This window comes from Arvicola amphibius, chromosome 14, assembly GCF_903992535.2.
Source record: "Arvicola amphibius chromosome 14, mArvAmp1.2, whole genome shotgun sequence".
NCBI lineage: Eukaryota > Metazoa > Chordata > Mammalia > Rodentia > Cricetidae > Arvicola > Arvicola amphibius.
The window spans coordinates 62,222,720-62,247,955 of NC_052060.1; the positions used below are offsets into that span (position 1 = coordinate 62,222,720).

Here is a 25,236-nt window from a genome sequence, read left to right on the forward strand (position 1 = left end):
TGCTGCTCAAATCTATTCATGTATAGAAATAAGTTCCAGAGGATGAGAGAAAACCATGACATAATTGCTGGAGAATTAGGAAGCACTTTCAAATTAATTCATTTTCATTAAAGTCCTTATATTATGGTTTCATCTTCTCTAAGAAGCTTTGACAAGTCAACAATCAAACTTGAAATAAAATCACTGACTAGACATGATCACTCATTATCTAACTTTACCATATAAAACAGTTTACTCTACAGTGGCCATGTATCAGTTTAGACTTGACTATTTATCCAGAGATTACAATATCATGAAATGCATTCATATCTGGTTTACATAGATTTTATTTCACTATTGAATTCAGATGTGATGGTGTCTTAGGGTTTCTGTTGCTGTGAAAATACCACGATCAAAAGCAAGTTGAGAAGGAAAGGGTTTATTTGGCTTACACTTCAACATTGTAGTCCATCACTGAAGGAAGTTGGGACAGGAACTCAAACAGGGCAGGAACCTGGAGGCAGGAACTAATGCAGGGGCCATCAAGAGGTGCTATTTACTTGCTTTTTCACCATGGCATGCTTACCCGGCTTTCTTATAGAACCCAGGACCATCAGCCCAAGGATGGCGCTATCCACAATGGCCTGGGCACTCCTGCATTAAGAACTAATTAAGAAAAATCCTTACTGCTGGGTTGTATGAAGGCATTTTCTCAATTGAGATTTCTCCTTTCAGGCAATGCTAACTTGTGTCAAACTGACATAAAACTCGCCATCCCAGAGGGTAACAGATGGAAGACCCATTGGTATGCATAGTGGCACGCTTCCCTTGGATCACTGCGTACAACCAGAGAACAATAATGCTAAGAAAAGAAAGCTGATTCATAAAAAGCATGGGCTTGTTTTTATTTATCTCTGGCTATACAAATGACAAACTTTTACTATAATTATCCAAAACTTCTCTCGAAGGTCAAAGCTAATGAACTTATTTTTAAGAAGAAAAAAAGAATGTTTTTTATTGACAACAAGAAGCTGTAACCTCATTTTCCACTCCATTGCTTTCCAGTTAACTGGGTATTTTGATTATACCATGTAGGTAAATATTCTATGTAATGAGCTCTTTTAAAATTTATCTTCTAACTGAAAAATGAGAACATAAAAACTTAACATCGGACAGGGAATTCTGTGATATTCTGATGCATGTGTACTCTGGGCAATGCTGAGACCAGTTTACATCCATTTATCTCCTCAAATATTTATCATTTCATTAGTGCAAACATTTGAACTCATTTCTTCTTGATTTTTGAAACATCTCACACTTTATTATCCTTCATCACCCCGCTGTGCAGCAGAGCCTGGAACTACTCATTCTATGTGATTGCAAATTAAGTTCCCCTGGTAGCCATCTCCTCATCCTTTCAATGCCTTAAGTATGTAAAGCTTATGAACATAATGTATTCATTAAAGATAATCTTACATCAGGGCCTGTAGTCTACTACTAGTATGTCCTTAACTTAACCCACTCAAAGAGAATGTGTGTTTTCTTTACAGTGACATCTACTATGACTTGGTTACAATGTGAAAGTCAATGAATAATAAGAAATCAGCATCATCTGGACAACATGGCTTGCCATATACCAGCAAAGAAGATGATGTGACTGAGATTGTACCAAATGCACTGGAACACTAAAATCACCCGAGTAAGCACGAGATACTGCAGGAAGGCATGATAAAAGTAATTGCCCTTAGCAGTGGAAAAGAAGAATTAATGAATTGGGAATCAAACAAATAATAAATGAGACCAACAAAGCAAAGGAAGACTTTTCAAGACTGATAAAGTGACCATAAATATGGTGGAGGAGTATAAAAAATTGGAGTAAAGAAAGTTATGAAAAAGAAGAAAAAAATAAAATTGAAAATCTGAATGATGGAGTGGGATAGTTTCTAGCTCAGTTGTACCTTGTAAAAGAATAACTCAAGAATACATAGAGATATCAGAATTAGAAAGGATGAAGCTGTCCTACATGCAGTAATTAACAAAATGTGTGCAAACCTGATGGTAAGATGGCTTGGGGTGAAGGAATTTACTGCCCAGCCCCAGGACCTGAGCTCAATCCTGGGACCCACACAGTGGACGGATAGAACTGACTCCTGTAGGTAGTCCTGGACCTCCACACATATGGTGCATCAAGTGCTAAACACATACACACACATACACACACATGCATGTACACACACACCCACAACTTGAAACTAAGCAATTAAAAATGTCTGCAAACTTTTTTGAAGACTTTTATAAAACTCAATTGAAAGCCAGAAAGTAAGACATAATGATGGGAAGTAGCTTGTTGGTATTTACCACTTGTAGACATCAGCTCTTTCCCAGTTAACTGTTAAATTCAAATCAATTTTTGAAATTATATCAGATTGCTGTATATTGATATTCAACTCGAAGTTTGACTTGAAGTTTGAGATTGAATACCAAGAGCATCAGGACATGTAAAATGAAGGAAGGAAGTGAGGATAGGAACATTTAGATGGTGAAACTCAGTAAGACACTGTAATGATAAGAACAGGTTTTAACCAGCAGGGACAGTTGAGTAAGCTGAAAGAGGTTGAAGAACTGTAGAGACCAGCATAGTGAGTGGGTGACAGGCTGTTGAGAGTCCCCGGGGAGATTGTACTCAATCAGTGAAAGGACAGGCTGTTGAGTGTTCTTAGAACAGTTAACTATCCATTCACATGAGGAGAAATGAATTTTGGCCACTCGTAGGCTCAAAAATAAGATGCAAATTAAGTAAAGATCCAATTATGTGAAAAGAAGGCCAATTGTTTAAGAAGACAATACAGAAAAATTGTCTGGGACACCAAGTACGGAAGAGCATCTTCAACATAATGTGATATCACACAACACAAAGGAGAAAAGGTTGAAGCTCACACATTAAAATCAACAATTTCTTTATGAAAAATGGCTTTCCAAACAATGTGGGAAGATATGTCACAGACTGGGAAATAAACTTTGCAGATCTTACAAGGAAGAGGAAACTAATGTTTAAAAAGTGAATATCAAGTCATCAAGAACCTAAAAGACTACCCAAAATGAAAGAAGTTCATAAAAGAAAATTTGTAGAGAAAAAAAGAAAATTTCACCCGACCAACAAAGACGGCAAAATGTTTGCTATTAGGGAAATACCAAGTAAGAGCACGCCAGTATGTCCATCTAATGGACTGCCAATTAATGTATGAGAGGCAACAGGAACATGGGTTCTTCTGCTGAGACAGCTAGATTCAGTTGTTCAACCTTCAAGAAGTAAGTTCAGAAGGACAACATGGAACAAACTTGAAGAATAGAGGGCTGGGGAGATGGCTCAGCAGTAAAGATCTCTGGCTCTCTTCCAGATGACCTGGGTTCAATTCTCAGCACCCACATGGCCACTCATCACAACCATCTGTAACTCTAGGACCAGGGGATCTTATGACCTTTTCTGGACTCTCTAAGTATTGCATACACATGGTGCACAGACATACATTTAAACAAAACACTCATACATAAAAATAAAATAAAAATAATTAAGAATCCTTCAAGAAATAATCTATAAAATGTGGTAGTTCTTTGCTGAAAATTTAAACCTTAATTCTGACAGCAAGAAGGGTGAAGTGATGCTCATAAACATTTATGTGTGCCTGTGAAGTTTTATCATCTAAAAAGAATATGCTATCCACAATGAATGTTAACACTTCATCTCCATGATAGACAAATATGTCTATCCAGTATTCTTTTCCCCATAAAAAGTATACACTAGTTTGAAACTTGAAACCACATAAATGTTTTAATATAGTTAATTTTACCAACTGTTTTTAGTGAAATATTGTCAGAGGAACATGAAAGATATGTTAGTATAGAGAGGTTGAACTCTTGACTTAATTTAGAAATTGAAACAATGGCATTTGAATATTGCATGAAGAGAAAGTGAGCCAGAAGAAGGAGGCATGGAAAGTGGTTTGTGCAGAGGAAATAACACAAGAAAAGGGAAAGAGATCATGAAGCTCTCTTTAACGTTTTGAAGAAGTTTTCTTGTACCCAGATCTTAAAGATAAAAAATTGCCAGTCACCTGTAATTAGCTTGGCACTGGAATGGAAGTGTTATTCCGTCAGCTGTGGAGACTCAGGTTTGTGTTTAGGAGCCTGCACTTTGTCCTAGCTCTCTGCAATACCTTAGGTGGAGAGAAACATAGCCATGCTGGGTGCTAGAGCTAAGAAGTGGAGGACCTGTCTGGCAGTGTTTGGATGAGCACAGTTAGGAGGCTGTTTAAGCAGGTAGCACAGACCGAGGACAAAATTAACTACAATAGCATGGAATGGTCTTTCCACAGACATAGGCCATGGCAGGCATGGTAACTGAGTGGACAAGAAGTAGAAAGTCAGAACAAATCTTTTCATTGATTACCTCCATGGCTAACAGTAATATAAGCAGAAGCCAGTAAATGAAGGATGAGCACATTGGGGTGATGAAGAGTCTGGCTTTACGTGTATTATGTTTGAGGCATCTGTGAACAGAACTTCATGGACTCTTTCCATCTTCTAGTGAAGTTCAGTCCTTTTCTGTATTTTCCAGCACTCAGTTAAAATGTTTAGAAGTTCCCAGGGTGCCAGGTGGGATTTTATGAAGAGTCTCCCATGGGGATCAACAAAGCATGACATATCAATGTAATATCTAATGTAATATCACATAAATATCATTGTACTTTTTAATGGGATAAAATGTTATTTACCTGCCCAAAACTTACAAGATGCCTTCACATTGTGCTCACAACTCCAAACAGAAAAGTGAGCAAGATAGCCTCTAAATTCAAAAATTGCATAATGTACCACATATATGAAAACTCTAAATGACAAGTAATGCCTAGTTAGCATGCACAAGGCCCCACGTTGGATCCCTAGAGTCACCTGCCCACCTGAAAAGATGATGGAACTTTAAAACCATTTACAAGGCAAAAGATGCCATAGAATAGGAAACTATACTATGCAATAACTACTTTGCTTAGATGGAAGGAAAATTTCAGAATATACAACATTTGAAATGTCTTCTGTGCATGTATGTAATGTGTGTATTAAAGTGTGTGTGTGTGTGTGTGTAATTGAAGGTACACTTGGAAATTTTTTTTTGCATTTTCAAACACAGTTTTTTTCCCATTATTCCTCTTGATTTCTCCTGGCCCCCTTGTACTCTTTAACCTATCTATCTATCTATCTATCTATCTATCTATCTATCTATCTATCTATCATCTATCTGTCATCTATCTATCTATCTATCTATCTATCTATCTATCTATCTATCTATCTATCTATCATCTATCTATCTATCTAATTTTACATCTTGACCAGTTTCCCCTCCTTCATTTCCTTCAGTTCCCTCCCCCACTTTCCCTCCCTGCACCCCTCCCCAATCAACTTCTCCTCAGAAAGGGGGCAGGCCTCCCATGGGATCAACAAAGCACCACATATCAAGTTGCAGTAAGACTAAGCACTTCCTCCTATATTCTGGCTGGGCAAGGCAATTCAGGATGAGAAATAGGTTCCCAATAGCCAGCCAGAACTATAGGAACAGCTCCTGCTCCCACTGTTAGGAGTCCCACAGGTAGACCAACTACACAACTGTCACACATTCTTTGAGGGCCTCCATCGGTCCCATTCAGGATCTCTGGGTGTTGTTTAAGACTCTGAGTCAGATTAGTTGTTTTTGTGGTTTGTTCTGTGATGACCTTGACCCCTCAGGCTCCTATAATCCTTCCTTCCTCTCTTCAGCAGGATTACTGAGCTCAGCCTAATATGCGGCTGTGGGTCTCTGCGTCTGTTTCCATCAGTTACGGGAAGAAGTCTCTCTGAGGAAAATTAGGGTAGGCACCAATCTCATGACAGGAGATAGTCAGTTCAAGCTATGTAGCCATTATTGCTAGAGGTCTTAGCTGGGAGTTTCCCTGGCACCAGGTTTCTACCTGAACCCCCTACCCTCTTCCAGCCATATCTTTCAGAACTTTCCCTCGTCATCCACCCCCTCACCCAATCCCCCAAGTTCTCATCCCCATCCCTTCCAGTTCACACTGTAGATCTCTTTTATTTCCCTCTCCCAGGGAGATCCATGCACGCCCCCTTGGGGAATTCTTTTCTAATGTACGGAGGGCTCTATTGAGATTATGGTATTCAGCTAGAGAGGAAAGAACCTGGGCTGAGGAAATTGTATAGCTCCTGTGTCACAAGGTGCCAGCTTGATGCCTTTGCGATGATCCAGGGTGATGTGACAAGAAGACAGCAGAAGTAAGATTAGGGTACAAAAGGATGGCCGAAAGTAACTTTAGGCTCAGAGTGAGTTCATGTAGTCAGGATTCTTTCATCTAAACCAAACTTTGCTCCAGCTCTGCTGTAGCCTCTCCCCTCCCGGGAAGGGCTATTTCAGCTGCCAACCGTAATGCTGACTCTACTCTTGTTTCAGACTCCTGTTCTTTCCTCACTGGACAGATTCCTGAAAGATGAATTAAGGTCCTTGAGTAACTGCCCAGGTCCTTGTCACAGCACAGCTAGAACATTTGAAGAGATATTTGTGTGATTGCCAGCTGTGGTCTGGGTATTGTCACCTCACACTTTTGTAATTTAATGTGTACCCTACAGTGGCCTGACATCTCTCGTGTGCCATTTTGTGTAAATGTTTCCAGGATATGGAGGTAAAGCTAAGTAATTGATTCAACGTCTTCTAAAGATGCCTACAGACTTTCTTTGGGGGAACACAAATGTAACTTGTAAATTTTAGTATAAAAACAGCATTGGGAATTATTATTTGCTCTTAATAAGGTTGCGTCTTGGGAACTTTAGGTTTATATATGGTGATATGTTGTCTCATCATCTTTAAAAATAAAGTAAGTTTTTATTTACTTGTACTGTCTACTAAACCTACACAAAGGCCAGATGTGGTATTAATCATATTACATTTCTTAGAATTATACTGTGAAAGTTGAATTTGAAATATAAATGCAATTGAACATTTTGATAGTAGTAACACACAGGGAATGCCCTATAAATCTATTATTTTATAAACATTTATCTTTATTTTATTTGCATGTGCATGCCATATCTGTGCAGTGTTCACACAGGCCAGATGAAGGTGTTGGATCCCTTGGAGCTTCAGCTACAAGCAGTTGCGAGTCACCTGATGGGGGAAATTGAAATAAGACCTTCAGGAAGAACTGTATACTTTCTTAAATGCCATATTTCCACATCCAGTGAATATATTCCTACAAGAATAAAAATGGCTAGGAGACCCCTCTCCATGGGCCTAAACTGGTTGCTATTCTCTCTCTATACCTGTGTATAGAGAGTTGTCTTCATGAAAACCCTCTGAGTGTCTGGTTAGCTTAGCTGCAAGGTTGTTTTAGTGTCTGGTTGACACATGTATTATTATCTCTTTCAAACTAAATCTGGAACCCTTTTCTATTAATACAGCAGTCTTAATTGGTCTTCCCATTTCCTAAGAATGCATGTGACCAAGTACTTAGCGATGACTGATTATTTGTGAGTGCCTGTCTTATCTTGCCAGTGACACTGTAAACTTACTGATGACAATCAACCATTCACTCATGAATTCATTCAGTAAATATTTATTAAGAATGCATCCACCCTCCGTCTAAGGATGGTCTTTAGATTTAAGGTAACTTTACACACAAATATTTTCTCAATCCTCTATAGCTACTTATTTGAATATCTAAACCACTTTCTAAGATGCAAGTTTTGTGAGGGAGAACTAGCTTTTTCGTGTTTGTCACCTTGGCACCAACAATCTGAGTAGAGTAACCATAGTGCTATTTGTATGTGACCATGGGCACATTTCTCATCTGGCAATATGATGATGGTGAGGCTGAGCTTTGCATTCACAAATTACCTGATCACAATTCATTGGGCTAGATACTTGATTTATTCTAATAAAAAATATAGCTGAAGCTATTTGGGAAGGAATGAGGTCTTACTGAATGACTTAGGACACATGAGACCATCTAAAGGCCCAGCCTCCTCTAGGAAATCCTCAGCGAAAATAACAACATGAACATTGATATTAGTACCAGTGTCAACAAAATCACCAGGTGTATGACCTGGCTCAAAATATAATAGATATAACTGAGCCCTGATAGTTTTTCAGGCTCTACTCAAAACATTTGGGATGTGTCGATAACCAAAACAGTAATGCCCCTCCTGCCATCTTACAGAATTTGCAATCTGGGTCAGGAGAAGAAAGCCAATAACTCTGGTGAGTAAGTGAATTCTGTGCAGAGGAGAGTACCAATGAGACAGTGGAGCCCAGAGAAGCAAATGGGAGGATTGTTTCAAGAAAGAAACAAAGCTCATTGAGTATGTAATACTCTGAAAATGAGGAATAAACCTAGCATAGGATGGGGAATAATTAGAGAATTAGGAAATGTGTCTGAGTCCAGAGAGGAATGAGATCTGGGGAAGTCAGTCATACTGTGAGAGGGAAAGGGAGGATTGCTCTCTTTAACTCATTTTTATTTAAAGAAGTGTTTTTTCCATTTTACATGCCAACCACAGTCCCCCATCCTTCCTCTGACCCCCCCCCCATATTCTCCCATTCCACCCCTATGCACTCCTCAGAGGGGGTAAGGCTCCCCTGAGAGTCAACAAAGTCTGGCATACCAAGTTGAGACAGGATCAAGCCCCTCTCCTATATCAAGGTTGAGCATGGTACCCCACCATAGGGAATGGGTTCTAGAAAGCCACTTCATACACCCAGATAAGTCCTGGTTCCACTGCCAGGGGCCCCACAAACAGATCAAGCCACAGAACTGTCACTCACATTCAGAGACTGATGGAAAGCAGATGCAGGGATCCACAGCCAAGCACAACTTAAGTCTTAAATAGAACTTCAATAAAGTCAAAGAAAAAGTTACCACTCATTAAGAAAAAAAATTAGATGCTATCTTCAGTAAAGTGATATGAAGGTTCTTGGAGAGTCTTACCGTTTTTACTGATGTCGAGTTCTTTCAGATTAACTAGGCTAGCGATAGAGGTTGGCAGACTTGAGAGGTCATTATCAGGGATGCTTAGTTTCCTCAGAGCTTGGCAGTTGAACAATTGCTGTAACAGAAAAGAACAACTCACTAGTTAGGCCACAGTTTGGTTAGACCCACACATATATAAACTCAGTAGCAAATCTGAAGTTACCTTTTTTTTTTAAAAAAAAAAAACCATCAATATGACAATAAAAGAACCATTAACAAGGCTTCATTTTCTTCCACACTCAAATTGGAATAGCTTCACAACCCATCTAGCTGATAGTGCCTTGCTCTTTTCTATCATATAGACATAAACAAAATAGAACAAAATGAGAACCAGGCAGAAAAAAACCTTCAGGAGTTATCCTTTCCATTCCTACAGCTAAGGGGATCACTTTAGTTCTCATTACTTTGATTACTTTGATTTCAGAAAGACTTACTTCAATTTCTTTATCCTGAATAAATACTTGTATGTGATCTAGAACTAAGGCACATCAGAATACCTACACTCACATTCTTTTGTGTCCCCTTGCATGCCTCATAAATCACTAGTAGATGAAACATGGAACAAAAATTCAATCAGGCTCAATTCACAGTTCTGTCAGTCTAAAGTACTAGGTGGGGGAGAGCCAAGGGCTAAATTGGTGGTGGAACCCAGCATGGTCACAACCACTGGTGGGTTGAGGTGTGTTTCAGATGCGGTTTCTTGATCCACTTGACAATTTAGCAATGGGGTAAGGAAACCTGCATTTTCAGCAAGTCATCAATTTGGATTCGGTAGAGATGTTTCCAGTACCACACTGTGAAAAAGAACAACTCTAATTGTTGTTAAGGCTCTGTTCAACTCATCTTGACAACTAAAGTCATGAACAGTTGGAGGACATTTTTCTAATTCATTTCTAGGAGAATTATCTTAATGAAATCTTTTCTGACTTTTCTAATTCTGCTTTCCTGAACTTCCACAGATGAAGTCTGGTAATCATGACTATGCAGTTGGCTAAAGGTATATTTAACTACCATTTCTTCCTACACATAATTTCTTATTTATAGGAAAAACAATGTAGCATACGGATGTTATTTCTTAACTCATTAGTCTTTTTTTTTAAGAGGAGATCATACGACTTCTTACATAAGAGGAAATATGAAGTCTCTTACTTTGGGTTAGTCATCTTGGGTTCTTTATAAAGATTAGTTGCTATTCAACATTATGTCAAAATTACTTTTTTTCAGCATCCTGTATAGAAATGGACTTCTTTTTATAAGATTTTAAAAGAGACATTTAATGGATTCTTTAAAAGACCTTCCACCTAACCAAATAGGAAACACATGGTTACAGTCCCAGATGTTACCAGCAGCTGCCTTCCAATCTGTGTGATCTAGTGATACAGTGACATGCTGTGTGAACATTCAATGCTATTATTTGCAGCTTCGCAGTCAATTATCTCACCATTACTTGGGTAAGACTTACTAACCACTCATTCGGCTGATCGCTACAACCATTTTAACAAAAGGTAAAACTAAAGATTCTAAGTTATAGTCTTTTAAGTCTTATTATAACAACTAATTCTCAAGTCCATTCAAGATTTAGCAAAAGTCCTAGTGTTCTTCAACTTTGAATTAAGTGACTTTTTTTTAAAAAAAAAAATAAATAAAGGAAATGTCTTTTCTACCAGGGAGAATCCAAGCAAGAGCAGGGACTTGACCCCAGATCAGTGTCTGGTCAATCCTGACTCTTCTTGCAGTGTTATCACTGAACCCAGCTGGTGTGGGACAATTCTGTATTCTGTCAATTACATTTTAAATAAATGCTGATTGGCCAGTAGCCAGGCAGGAAGTATAGGCCAGACAACCAGACAGGAGGTAGAGGCAGGTCAAAGAGAACAGTATTCTAGGAAGGAGGAAGTCCATTCCTCCGCAGTCCTGTCCAGACACTGAAGAAGCAGGATGTGACCTGCCCCACTGAAAAAGGGACTGAGCCATGTGGCTAACATAGATAAGAATAATGGGCTAATATAAGTTACAAGAGTTAATAAGAAGCCTGAACTAATGGGCCAAGCAGTGTTTTAATGAATACAGATTCTGTGTGATTATTATTTCGGGGCTAAGCTAGCCATGCAGCCAGAATGGAACAAAGGGCCTGCTCTCCATGCTACACCCAGCAATTCTCTTGCCTTAGAGTAGGGATGCTAAACCATACAACTTGAGACCCGAGAGAGTGACAGATGCTAATACAAGCTATCAATTCTAAACCTCACAGTTTTCTCCTACTAATGTTTTTGATATTTGCAATGTACCGTACAATCAAGGGTAAGTTATTTTTTGAGTCCTCTTTCCCCCAGATATCCTCCACACTAATATTATTATATACACTAATGATTTACCTCATAATACGGGTTTTAGATTTGGTAAATAAAGTACTTGTGAAACTATATTGCTGAGGAAAGTTGGGTGACTGTTAGCAATTAAAAGTCCATCAGTGTACAGTATGATGGTCTGCTTGCTACTTTTCTAAACAAAACAGGCTCTTTGGAGGTAGAGTCCTGCTCAGCTTGCTTGCATATCACATATTTCTCCTTCCAGTTTACCACAGAACACTTTTCTGTCCACAGTTTGTGCTGAGCCAATAACTTTGAGAGTGCAGATAATTAAAGGAAAAATGAGAAGCATGCCAAACTCCTGCTGAGACAGGCAGTTTTGGACAGGAAGCTTCAGAGAGGTAAACGGTGTCACTGGAGTCTGTGTTTCCTAGATCAAGTTTCTTATCTGAGTGAACTTCTTCCCATGAGTCATGCCCTCTACAAAACTAAGAGCTATTGCAGGGCCTTCTCAAGATTCAAACTCTGAGAGAAAATGAGGCTGGATTATTATAAAACAGTTGTATTCATCAACATATAGGGAATAAACATAATTAATAGCTACTTAGCATCAAACCATTATCTATATAGCTATCCTGATCTTCATTTGCTAATACCTCACATTTTAAAACAATAAAAATGTTTTGATTCTGAAAATGCATTTGTGATAGAGTGCAATTTCTCTTTAACTAAGACAGCAATTCAACTCTGAAGAAATTTTTGGGGTCTTTTTAAACTCCACAGCCAGCAGAGTAATGAGCTGCATGAGGCAAGAAGGAAGTCTAGTTCAACACAACTCAGTAGCTGGTGTTGGTTCAAACTGCTAGGTTCTGACCTTGGGCTGTTTGTTTTATTTTAGGTATATTTAAACACAGCAAATTTTGAAAAAAATGTTTCTAATGATAATTAACTCAATCCCATGATGATAATTAACAAAGTTTAAGATATATTTATATTGAAACTCTTTACAAAGTACATATGATCTCTTCAGTAAAGATGGGGTCATCTGACCGAGACAGAATGCAATAATCTATCTATCTATCTATCTATCTATCTATCTATCTATCTATCTATCTATCTATCTATCTATCTATCTATGTCTAGGAAGAATGATTGAGATAAACATAAATGTTGGAGGGAGTCAGGTGTAGGACCTGGCCCTACAGATAACACAGATCACTATCACCAAGCCATTAACTACATCAGTTGCCAGCCTTCTGGGTGAAAAACAAGTTATGTATCTATTCCCTTGAAGAGACCATTCTGCATGTTTAATGTTCCTGGTTTTCCTAGTGTTTATCTGTGAGCACAAGGACCTCTTGCTCCCTAAGCTCTGTAAAGTATCATCTCATTCATTAATTTCTAGGAATCTTCTTACTGTGCTGGCTACAACTAGACCTATGTGGCTTTGAGTATAAGGGAACATTATGTGAGATATGAGGAGCCAGACACACATGCAAATGTTCTGTGTAAATCTGTACTGGGGTACCAGAAATGCACATACAGGATCTGGGCACTTGATGGGTTGGGACAGAATGTCCACAACCCGAGGAAGCTTCTCTTAGAGGAGTTATGAACAGTAGGTTTCTTGAAGGAATTTGCTGGGAGTGGGACTGGGGAGTGGCCATGCATGCTTCTCTTAGTTGCCATTTCAAACGAGTTTTAGACATTCACTTGATAGTATGAGGGGATCTGTATCTTTGAGAGAGTTCCCTGATTCTGTTTGTATTAAAGTGTGTGTACTGGATATATGCTGAATGTCAGTGTTGCCCTCAAGAGCCAAGCTGAAGAAAACATAAATTGTCTCTGAACTCAGAAAATAGACAGGACTTTATCAGCCAACAAAGTTTCAATATTCATGGAATAATTGCTAAGTGTTAAAAGCTGCAATAGCAAAACTTTTCTGCATAGTAAATGTGTTCAATATGTCTAGATAACGAAGGCAGGATCTGAAAGCATGGTGATGAAGCGAGATTATCAAAGAGAAGTCAGCAAATGAGGAGATTAAAAGAGATTAAAGTCAGATGGAGAAAGTAACAGCAGATCTGATAATAGGGAGCAATTAGATAAACGAGGCAAGAAAGACACCAGATAATCAAAAAGACTCGCAAACAGCACAGAAGAGAGAACGCGAAGGTTTTGTTAGATCACTAGAAAAATGAGTGCAGAGGAAGAGGATGGGGTGATAAAGGATGTGAGAAAGGCAGTCTTCACTCATCTACAGCAGGCACAGACTCAACAAACAAGAGAAAGAGAGGGAGAGGCAGAGAGAAACCACACACAGATTTATATGAAATTTTAGAGTGCAAGGACCAGAACATCTAAAAGCTGCCAGGAAGAAGGATTTCCTTTGAAAGTTGTGTGGAGGCCGGGGGAACTAGTGCTAGCAACACAGGATAGCTGTGTGTTGTGGAATAATCTTTCTGTACACTGTGAAGATATGTCATTCTGACTGGTTTAATAAAAAGCTAAATGGCCAATAGCTAGGCAGAATTTTGAGGCACACAGGATGCTGGGAAGAAGAGAGAAGTCACCAGGAGATGAAGAATGAGCAGGATGGTCACTTTGCAGATGAGGTAATAAAGTCATGAGGCAGAAAGTAAATTAATGGATATGGACTAACCTAAGTTATAAGAGCTAGCTAGAAATAATCCCAAGTTATCAACCAAACTTTCATAATTAATAAGAAGTCTCCTTGTCATTTAATTGGAAGCTGGCTGACAGACTAGCTCCAGCTGTGGTTGACAACAATTTTAGATTATGCTTCAAAACCGTAAAATAAGGCTTGGTAGTTCTCAGCACATAAAAGCCATAAATGTTGCAGGAGATGAGGCTGCTAATTACCCTGATTAGATGGTTGCTTACTGTGGGCATGTATTGAATTTTCTCACAGTCACTCACATACATGGATAAATATCATGTCAATTAAAAAGAAAAAATAAAAAGCAATTAAGCAAAACAAAGATGAGTTCCCAACAACAACGAGAGTGAGGATTCGCTAGCTATTAATCTTTAAAGAACCAAGAATAATCCTATATTGACAGTTTTTTTCCAAACCAAAAAGTACAGAACAGCAGCATTTTAGACAAAGACCAACTGAGTTCTTTGTCAAGAGTCTCAGACCAAAACAACTGTCAGAAGATATCTGTAAAGACAAGAAAAATTTATTCCAGAAGAGATGTTAGCATGGAAAGGAAGATTAAATAAATTTAAAAATATATAAAAAGCAATGTGTGAGTAGTTCTAAATAGTCATTAACCCTATAAAACAACAACAATGTGCTAATTATTGGCTTAATAAACATGGCATAACTAAAATTCTGAAGAATGGAAGCAGATCTGTCAAGAGAAAGATTAGATGACAGTGTCTCTGCTAAGTAACCTTACAGATCTGTCTATAAAGAAAGGTCTGATAGTTACCACATGTTGCTTTTAAAAATGTAGCCATGCTCACAAGATTTCAGGGCCTTTCTGTTCTTCAGGAAAAAGTTCCGACTCTTCATTGTGGCTTTTGAGGTCCTCATCCCTGCATATACTCATCCTACCACATCCATCATTGCCTGTGCCTACTTCAACCTCCCTCCATCTTCCTGCGTAGCCCACTCTGCCTGCAGGCTTGATTCAAGGTCCAGTCTCCAGCTGAAGCTGTTTTCTGTCTTGTCCCACCCCCATATGCTGCCTTCTCCTTCATGCTCAAACCTTCTCTTCTGTTTGCATGCTGTGCCTTTGTTCTTGTGTAAGTCTTACTGCTTTTGCTGAGGTGGTAGCACTGTGTTCTTGTGTGTGAGGGCTGCTCTGAAGGCTTTTTCTTGTTCTTGTAGCTTTGAGAGTGTGTGATCCAAGGTCCTTATTTTATTTTCCTAGTGAGAAGATGTTTCTTCCTAAGTATAATTATGAGGAACAATAATATAATCCACAAGGAGTCCCATTTCCTGAGTACCTATTACATAAGGGCAAATCACTGAGCTTCACTATAAAAAATTATATTCTTATAACAGTATTGGAAATATGTCATTCTTAACTAATTTTTATAGAGAAGAACCCGGTTTTTTATGGTATATAGTTAGCAAGGGTCAGAGTCAACATTCACATACACATCTGTGTGGGTACCAAGCTGTTTCCAAAGCAGCACACTCCCCATTCCTCAAAGATTCATGTTTTGGGAAGATAAGTGACATCTGACAGGAGTGAGTAAGGAGAGGGAGCAAGACCAGGGGCATCAGTGATTCATTTTAGGAGGACTGACAGGAAGCTCACTGGTGACTACCCAGCAACAAATGTGCAGCTGGAACACCATGTACATGTGAGCCAGCCCAAAGTGTAGGCCAGATATTATGCTTTGCACTGGGATTTTGTTACATACAGACTTGGAGATTCATGGCCTCCATAGCAATGACGTGACATGCATGTGAATGACTGTATGCCAAAACATAGTTTTTGAGGGGAAGACATAAGAAAATAACCATGTAACTGCCCACCACAGTAAGAGGATTTGTTATTTGAGCACTTTATAGTTTTCTTGGAAAGTTGCATGTAAAATCGTAAATTTTCAACAAGAGGGTTTTGGTGCCACTATGTTTACAGGTCAGGCTTGATTCTGGAAAAGAACCAAATACCGGTTCACTAACTGGTATCTCTAAATGGTTTGTTTCTGAGAAGTTCCTCCTTGAATCCTGCTTTCAAATGTTCAAGCAGTAATTCTCCTAACTTGGTTGGAAAGCTCTTTCAAGGAAATCATTACTTTGTGTGCATTATAAGAAAATGAAAAATTCTTTAGTTTGATACAAATGTAAACAATTAGCTTTATTTAGGAAAGTGGCATCTCAGAAATAATAGAGTACAAACAGTTTTATAAGTGTATTTTGTGAAATGGTAAGCTTCCAAATAATGCTTCCCTCTCCTTTTCATCCTTTCTTCTTCTCATCCTCCCTACTCCTCCCTCCCAGACAGCTGGTGCTCAGTTAGCACCTCTTTAACAATGATGCAGTGGCAGGACTCGAAGAGAGATAACAAAAATACCCTTTCTCAAGTATTCAGAGAAATGTCATATTTCTAAGTAAATAGGATTCTAGAGAAAGGAAACACCTCTGGGTTCCATCCTGACCCTAGTGAACCTGTGCCCACCCTAAGTGCTGATTAGCAATGAATTAGTATATTTATTCAAATTTCTGTTTGTGAGAAAGAACTGGTCCTGTGACTGGAAGTGGGATAATGGGAGATGAAAACATCATATGAACAAAAATGAGAGCAGCATGTCAGGTGCTGTTGGTATGGACAGGTGGGGAAGCAGTTTAAAGGAGAATTATTGACTGGACATCACAGAAGGGAAAGTTTTATATTCTAACAGAACCCCAGGGTCTTCTGCAGTGAGTGGGCGTAAGGATGGCAGGTGTGGGGCTTGGCAAGGTCAGACAGGATTAGATAAGATTACAGCTTCAGGAAAGAGGAGCAGTTTGGTTCTCCCTAGTGTATTTGCAGTATTGAATATACTATGAGGAAGAGATCTCTCTTATGTCTTGCAGAACGATTGCAACAAGAAGTTCCCAGGCATTTCATCCTACAAAACGAGAAATACTGTGTCTGCTGTTTCTAAAATACAGATCTTTTCAGCAGCAATTTGTGCAAAGATGCTGGGTCGTTTTTCCTTTTGGAGCAGCAGGATAATTTTAGCGTTTGTCACTCTGTTCAAAGGGTATATATTGGTTTGCTACAATAACAGCTGTTGGTTTGAAGACAGAAGGCACAATACATTTCCAGACCCATCCTATTCAATAGTCATATGCACTTAAATTTAAAGTAAAAATCTTATGTTTCTGTGATTATTTGGCGGTATCAAGCTGATAAAACCCAGAAAGAAACAGAAACCAATGCTGAGTAGAAAATCATATTTTTAGCTGTTTTTAATTTTTCCAGTTTCACTGTTTCAGGATATTTGGGGTGTATTGTTATTCAGGGTTGGAGGCTAAGCTAAGGTGCTGCTTTGCAAGCAGAGCTCTACCCCTGCCCCACATTGCAGCCTAGGGTGGGCTCTGATATTATGTTAAACTACAGGGTATGGTATGTGTGCCATGTGTAGATTATTTTGGAGTTCTTTATTGTTATATTTTTTTCTAACTAGAAGTTTACATGATATTTGGTGATCTGGAATTTAAGGGAGCATTGGCTTTGTCTCAGGGGAACAGTCAATATTAGTATATCAACAATTGGGTTCTTTGGGGATTGATACAGAGTTTGGTATTTGGTTAGTAGAGCATCTACTGTTACTTCATTCAACTTTGTATATTGCCATGATCTGCTTTTACAAAAATCACATTATAATTCCTTGTGCAGTGAGTATGTAGTAAGAACAGAGCTTTATACTGAATACTGTGCTATTTCCTCTATTTCCTGTTGATTCAAATATTGAACCAACCTTGTCCTGACTTCCACAGGTGTGTGGACATAACAATGCTATTTGCTTTACCCTGTGTCTGTGGACACAGAGCAAACATACTACGTGTGTGTGTGTGTGTGTGTGTGTGTGTGTGTGTGTGTGTGTGGTGAGCAATTGCCATGGCAACCTGTGTACATGGTTATAAAAGGAGGCTCAGAGAAACGTAAAATGATTCTATCAGAAAACGAAGGACAAAGGTCATGAACGAAGAGATTTTGAGATGAGGGGCAGAGAGGATGAGAGGAAGAAGAAATGCCATTTCCTGTTTCCACTATAACCAGACAATGGAGACCTCATTTTTCTACTCCAGACCTAGGCCAGGCTCAGGTACACAGGCTTTCCCAGGATGCAGAGAAGAGATAGGGATGGACTTCACTTTATACTGTTGCCTGGTCATATTTATATTGGAAATATATCACTGATGCTTTTGTGGAGACCAAAACAGGGAGACGGGGATGATTTAAGAACGATCAACAAGGAGATTGTTCTATTGTGTCCTAGAGATGGCAAGGGTCACACAAATGGATCAAGAGAGAGAAGAGTGAAGAGAGACATTTAACAAGGAGCTAGAAAACAAAAAATGGCAAGATATGGTTTTGTTTGGAAGGTGAGCTGAGAGGATGTCAAGGAAGACAGCGTCCCAGAATCAGGAGTAGTTTCTGATGTGGGAGAACCTGAGCAAGAGATGGGGACAGTGAGGCTTGTGGGGTATGAAGAGATCAGAGAGGCTGAGGCAGTGCTGAGCTGGTGATAGATTTCTGGGCCTTTTGTCAGGTGCTGAGCATTAAGATAGATACAATGGGAATTAGGCCAGAACAGGGACGGCCTCTTTCCCTCACCTGAGGCATGACCAGAAACATCTCACATAAGCTTCCTTTCCTGGCATGAGAAGGATCCAGTCCAAATTCTACTTGTCAGTGCAGTCACCTTCCTTGGAACTCTCCAGGTTCCTTGTTTCTGTCTTTTTTTCTGTAAATAGAGTTTGGATTTCTGCCTGCTAGGGTCTTCTACACCAAGCCCTGCTCCATATCTCTGAATTCAGTTTCTTCACACGCTCTTGACACTACTTCACTGACAACTGAAAAAGCTGTTGTTATTAATGTTAATGAGAACATTGGCATGATTTTATTTTACAAGGTTTTCTGTAGCCAACCCTTAATTATTTAGAACAAAGAAAAAGAGTCATTATTCCTGTTGGAGACAGCTGACATAGAAAAAACTATTGAGGCCATAGAAATTAAATGCAGCACAACTAACCTGTATTGCCAAAAGAGAAAACAAATCTTTAATTCATTCACTTAAAATTTAAAGGAAACAGCAAACTTCCTGGGTGATAGATCCCCTCCCTTCTCCCTCTCAACCAATCAACAGTAAGACTTCACTGTTGTCAGGAAAGCAGGAAGTGGTGAGAGGTTCTACAGAGAGACCTTCATTGTTTCTTCAGACTGAGTCAGTGCCGCTTCAGGCTATTATGGAAACATCGAAACACCATGTTGCCTCTTTGCATGGGAAGAACAACTAGTTTCAGAAATTCATTTACATTAAATTTCCATAAATTGTGGAAGGAGTGCCTGTAAAATAAATTTCTCTTGCTCTAGAACACTGTTAATTTAGAAAAGATCCCTTAATTCCTGGAACATAGAACTGTCATCTCTCAATTTATAGGAGAAAAACGAGAACAGTTTTGTGTTGTTTATGTGTTTATGTGAGCGTTAATGAGAGTCACTGCTGCTTGTTAAAACGTGCATGTCAGCTTTCATCCATGTGTTGTATTACTTAATCTAAAAGAGTTGAGAATTGCCACAAGGTCAGTTGACAATAAACTTGAAATACAGGCAAAATATTCTTGCAAAGTATAGGGTCCTTTTTCATTTCTCACAGGAGAGAACCCATGCTAGAGCATTCTCTAGGCTAGAGCTCACATTCAAGATGGCTGACTCCAAGGTGTGTTTTCACTGCCCAACACCAATGTGCACTCACACTGTATAAGGAATAACTATTTCTAATTGAAGTCTGGTCAGCGGTCCCTTAACCTTTGTACTCCATACTTGTGGCCAGGCAATAGAGTGAATAGGTCTTTTGTCTCTGTGTTCAGGTAAGTATGACCTCCACAATTTACTCATGCTATGTCTTAGAAGTCTTTCAATTATTGGTTATTATGGCCAGATGAAGAACACATAGACTCTTGTGTTCTCTCATTTATAGTCTACTCGCTTCTGAAGGATAACATGGTGGTTTACACATTGAAGAGAGACCAGTTCTATGGATGGTCAGACTCACAATTGCTCTCAAGTAATCTTATATTCTTTTTACAAGTTTAGATTTACTCAGGAATGGACCAGGTCAACTCAGATTTCACAGATTTCCTCAGGCTTAGGGTACAAGGCCTTCCTTCCTGTCTTTGTATAAAGAAGAGATTCTTTATAGTCTAGTCTTGGTACAACAGTCTAGTTGGACTGTTTTTCTAAAGGATCATCTGATCTTGGTATTATCAGCTAAACTTTTAAATGGATTTCCACAGATTTCAGGACAAAATTCAAACTCTCCACTTTAGCAAAGTTCAGCCTCATTTCTCTCTCTTGTCTTATGAACATACATGATGTGGAACTTTCATTCTTTAGTAATTCCTTGTTCACACTCAGGAATGCACTCACTTCTTTTCTGAAAAGCTCCTATTCATTCTTATATCTTGCTTGCAATGTTATTCCTTAGGAAGGGTGTTCTTTTGAGCCTTTTAAGGGGCCACTGCTTGGTTGTACTTCTTAGCTGACACATATCTGATAGTGATGCTGCTGAACCTGTGTTTTCCATGCTAACAAGCATGTAAGACTTTCTCATGCCTGCTCCCTTGAAATGAGAAAATTACATTACATATAGGTGATGTTCAGTGTTCCAATGATTTGTTATTATTATTATTCTAAGTATTATTGTTAAAGAAAGTACATGTTAGGTTGAACACATTTATTTTTCATTATCTAAGCAGCAGATTTCAGTGCTACAATGAGCCTACCTGGAGTCTATGGCAAAGCACACTTGCTCACTGTAAAGCTTCATTAATGATTAGCCCCATCTGACATTGTCAGCAACTGGTATTATGGACCTCACAAGATCTTCATGTGATTTTAAAGAGAGAAGGCACAAATCTGGACTTTAGAGTGAAGTTTAATTTTCCTATATGTTATCTGCAAACTCATTTGTAAAGATGTCTCAAAGTTAAATGAGCCCCACTACTTGTTTCTGACATCAGGATAAAAGCTGGGTTGCATTTCTGGCCATGATGTAATGACTCAGACCCAGGACTCACTGTTTCTTAAAATGTTAATTGAAATGTTGGGCTGATAACCCATATTTTGCATCTAACATAGAATCTACCAAACTTCTTTCCATAACAGACCATTCCAGTACCCTTTCATAGTAAATGTTCTGAAGATAGGAGAGACATAGCTCAACATAATAAAGGTAATTTACAAAAGACTTACAGTTTGCATAATTCTAAATGGAGAGAAACTCAAAAAATTTCTGCAAAAATCAGGAACAACACTAAGATACCGACTCTCTCCATACATATACAAAATAGTGTTTCAAGTCTTAGGTAGGGCAATAAGATCACTGAAGGAGACAAGGAGAAACATATAGGAAAGAAAGAAGATAAAGTTTCCTTATTTGTAGGTGATATTATTATATAAATAAAAGACCCTAAATAATTTACCAGGAAACTTCTATAGCTGATAAATAGTTTTTAAAAAGTAGCAGGATACAAAATCAACACACAAAAATCAGTAGCCTTCCTGTATACAAATGACAAACTGAGAGAGAAATCTGAGAAACAATACGTTCCACAAGAGCCTCAAAAGTTAAGTATCTTTCATTAACTCTAACCATGCATATGAAAGACATGTATAATAAAAACTTTAAGACATTAAAAATAATAACTGAAGAAGACATCAGAAAATGGAAAGAAATCCTCTTATGGTTGTAGATTAGCAGGATAAATATTGTAAAAAAGAAGGTCATCCTACCAAAATCATTCTACATATTCCATGTAATTTTCCCCCCAAATTCCAACACAGGTCTTTGAAAAACTAATCTTAAACTTCATATGGAAACATAATAAATCTTCAGTAGCTAAAACAATCTTGAACAATAAAAGAATTCCTGTGGGTATCACCACCCCAGATTTCAAGTTGTGTTACAGGTATAGCAATAAAAACAGCATGGTATAGGCATAAAACAGACATAATGATCACAGTGGAATACAACTGAAGATTCAGACATAATCCCATACATATGTGATTTTTGACAAAGGAGAACAGACAGCATCTTTAACGAATAGTGTTGGTCAAATTGGATGGCTGCCTGTAGAATAATAAAAATAGATCCATCCTCATCACCTGCATAAAACTCAACTCCAAATAAATCAAGCACCTCAACATAAGGTCAGATACTCTGAACCTTATAGAAGAGAAAGTGGGGAATAGGCTTGAACTCCTTAGTACAGTTTAGGACGTTCTGAGAGGGACACTGATAGCAGACATTAAGATAAACAATTAATAAATGGGAGCCTACTTCAAAAGTGAATATTATAACTTTCTTAATATAAATCTTATAATAATTGACTCTGTATTTTGGTTCATACACAAGTCTGGTCAAATATTAAATTATAGAGAGATTTCTGAGTTGGATTGTACCTTAGTGGTAGAGTAGTTGTTAAGTGAGTACAAGACCCCAAGTGAAAAGTAGAAGAGATATAAACTTAATTTGTATTAAAAACTGTGCTGTCCATCCATTTGCCTGTAATTTCATGATGTCATTGGTTTTTTTTTCCAGCTGAGTAATACTCCATTGTGTAAATGTACCACATTTTCTTTATCCATTCTCTGGTTGAGGGGCACCTAGGTTGTTTCCAGGTTCTGGCTATTATAAACTGTGCTGCCATGAACATAGTTGAGCAAATGTCCTTGAGTGAGGTAACCCAAACTCAGAAAGACAAACATGGTAAGTATTCACTTATAAGTGGATACTAGATGTAAACAAGGGATAACCATACCACAGCCCTCAGCTCTAGAGAAACCAGGTAACAAGGAGGACCCTAAGAGGGGCATATGGATCATTTTGGGAAAGAAAAATAGCTGAGATCTCCTGGGTAACCTGGAGGCAGGGGTGGGGCGGTTGAGGGGAGGAGACAAGGGGTGCCAGCTTAAGGGAGTGGGATGGTCGAGCTGGGGGAGGGGCAGAGGGGAAAGCAATGAGAGAGGTATCTTGATAGAGAGACATTATGGGGTTAGTGAGAAACCTGGTGTTAAGGAAACCTCCAGGAACCCACAAGGATGACCCCAGCTAAGACTCCCAGCAATAGTGCAGAGGGTGCCTGAACTGGTCTTCTTCTGTAATCAAATTGGTGGCTTCCCTAATTGTCAGCACAGAGCCTTCATCTAATAACTTATAGAAGCAGATGCAATGATCCAAACCCAAGAACCATGCCGAGCTCCAGGAGTCTAGTCTAAGAGAGAGAGGAGGAATTATATGAGCAAGGGCATTCAAGGACAAGAGGAGGAAATCTACAGAGAACTGAACCATGCTCCAGGGAACTCACGAACTCTAGACAGACAGCTGTGGACCCTGCTTGGGACAGAACTAGGCCCTTTGCACGTAGGAGACAGTTGTGTATCTTGGTCTATTTGAAGGGCTCCTGGCAGTGGGATCAGGATCTATCCTCAGTGCATGAACTGGCTTTTGGAGCACATTTCCTAAGGTGGGATGCCTTTCTCAGCCTTATTTCAAGGGGTAGGCACTTGGTCCTACCTCAACTGAATGTACCAGGCTTTGTAGACTCCCCATGGGAGACCTTACCCTTTTGAAGGAGTGGATGGGGGTGGGAGATGGGGGAGAGTGGAAGGAAGGGTGAGACTGGGAACTGTAGAATAAAAAAAATAACAAAAATTAAAAGAAAAGATTTTCATTTATATAACAATGCAACCAACCCCATCAAGTAGTTTTGTCTTTTGGTCTCAACCTACTTGAACATAATGATTGAATGGACCAAGGGATTAATGGATTGGCATTGCTTCTAAAATTTATTTTCATCTTCACTGATCCCAGTGGATCAGATCTGAATGGATGTAAAAAAATATTATTCTTATTATTTTTATTTTAAAAAACTGTTCTGTCTTCCAAGTGTATACCCTTTAGTCATCTTCTACCTGTATTGTGCTTCAGTAACCTTAAATTCAAAATGAGGCTAACAACATATAACAAAATAAAGAAAGCTAACAAAACCTGAAAGAGCTGTCTTGACAAAGGAACATCTTTGGCTCAGCAGAGGCATGGCCACTCCTGCAACACAAAGTAGCAACGTTGCAAAGTATGTCTGACATACACATTTACGACCCTCAGATCCTGTCACGCGACCCTCCCCTGTAAGCTAAAGTCCATAAATCCATCTTATCTGCACATTGTAGGGTTGCCTCCCCTCACCATTTCAGTTCACTGAATTCCGGAACTTCCTGTCGCCGAAACCGAAACTTCTGCCATTCACACCAAGTTTCAGTGTGCATCATGTTCCTCAAGTTCTACAAACTGTTACTGTCTGCATTGTGTTTTCTCCTTTCTTTCTCTTCATAACAATTGGAGACATCTGCTTCTCTCAAAGTCAGCTTTTCACACATTCAGCAAATCCGTATTCTTTACCATCAGAACATGGCTTCTCCAATTAAGACAGCAGTTTCCTGCATCCAGTTTCTTTCTCTGTCTTCAATTTTATATACACAGATGAGCTTCAATGTCACTGATTTTAACAAGGAGTTCCTATTTTTTTCCTTCCTAAATGTATTTATTTTTATTTGATGTGTGTGGGTGTTTTGTCTGAGGTATGTGTGTGTACTGAGTGAGTGCCTGGCGCCCTTAGAGGCCGGAAGTAGGTGTCAGATCTCCTGGAACTGGAGTTAGAGAAGGTTATGAGCCGTCATGTTGGTTCTGGGAATCAAGCCTGGGGTCTCTGCAGGAGCAACAAGCACTCTGAACCCTTGAGCCATCTCTCTGGCCCCAAATGTCACCGATTTTTAAGAAAATGCAGCACCTTGCTTTCATAGGCTTCTCCAGTTTGCTTCACTTCTCTCTCCGTTGTAGTAAAGTCTTGCAAGAGAATCTGTATTTGTTCTTTCTTCAGGCCCCTTTCTATACTTCACTTCTGCTAATATCCTCGTGAAGAAACCTGTTATTTCCATTTACTAATACAACGCTCCATAAATCTCTGTCTACACTCCCTATTTTTAAAACACTTCCTATTTTTTCTCAGCATCCATGACAACACATACTTTCTTCCTGCATCCTCAGTGGTCCTTCATGCCTATATTCTCTCTCTACAAATACTGAGCTCTGCACATCTCTCAGTTCTAAACTCATTCCATTAGCCATGG

At 38.9% G+C, this 25,236-nt stretch overlaps 1 protein-coding gene across 2 annotated transcripts in view; it reads right to left on the minus strand.

Moving 5' to 3' along the window:
- Lrrc7 (leucine rich repeat containing 7) overlaps positions 1-25,236 on the minus strand; it is a 321,319-nt gene that overhangs the window by 203,316 nt on the left and 92,767 nt on the right. For both annotated transcript variants that reach the window (XM_038311250.1, XM_038311249.1), the window contains exon 3: positions 9,000-9,117. In XM_038311250.1, the coding sequence (XP_038167178.1) occupies positions 9,000-9,117 (118 nt within the window). The remainder of the gene's footprint in view (positions 1-8,999; positions 9,118-25,236) is intronic.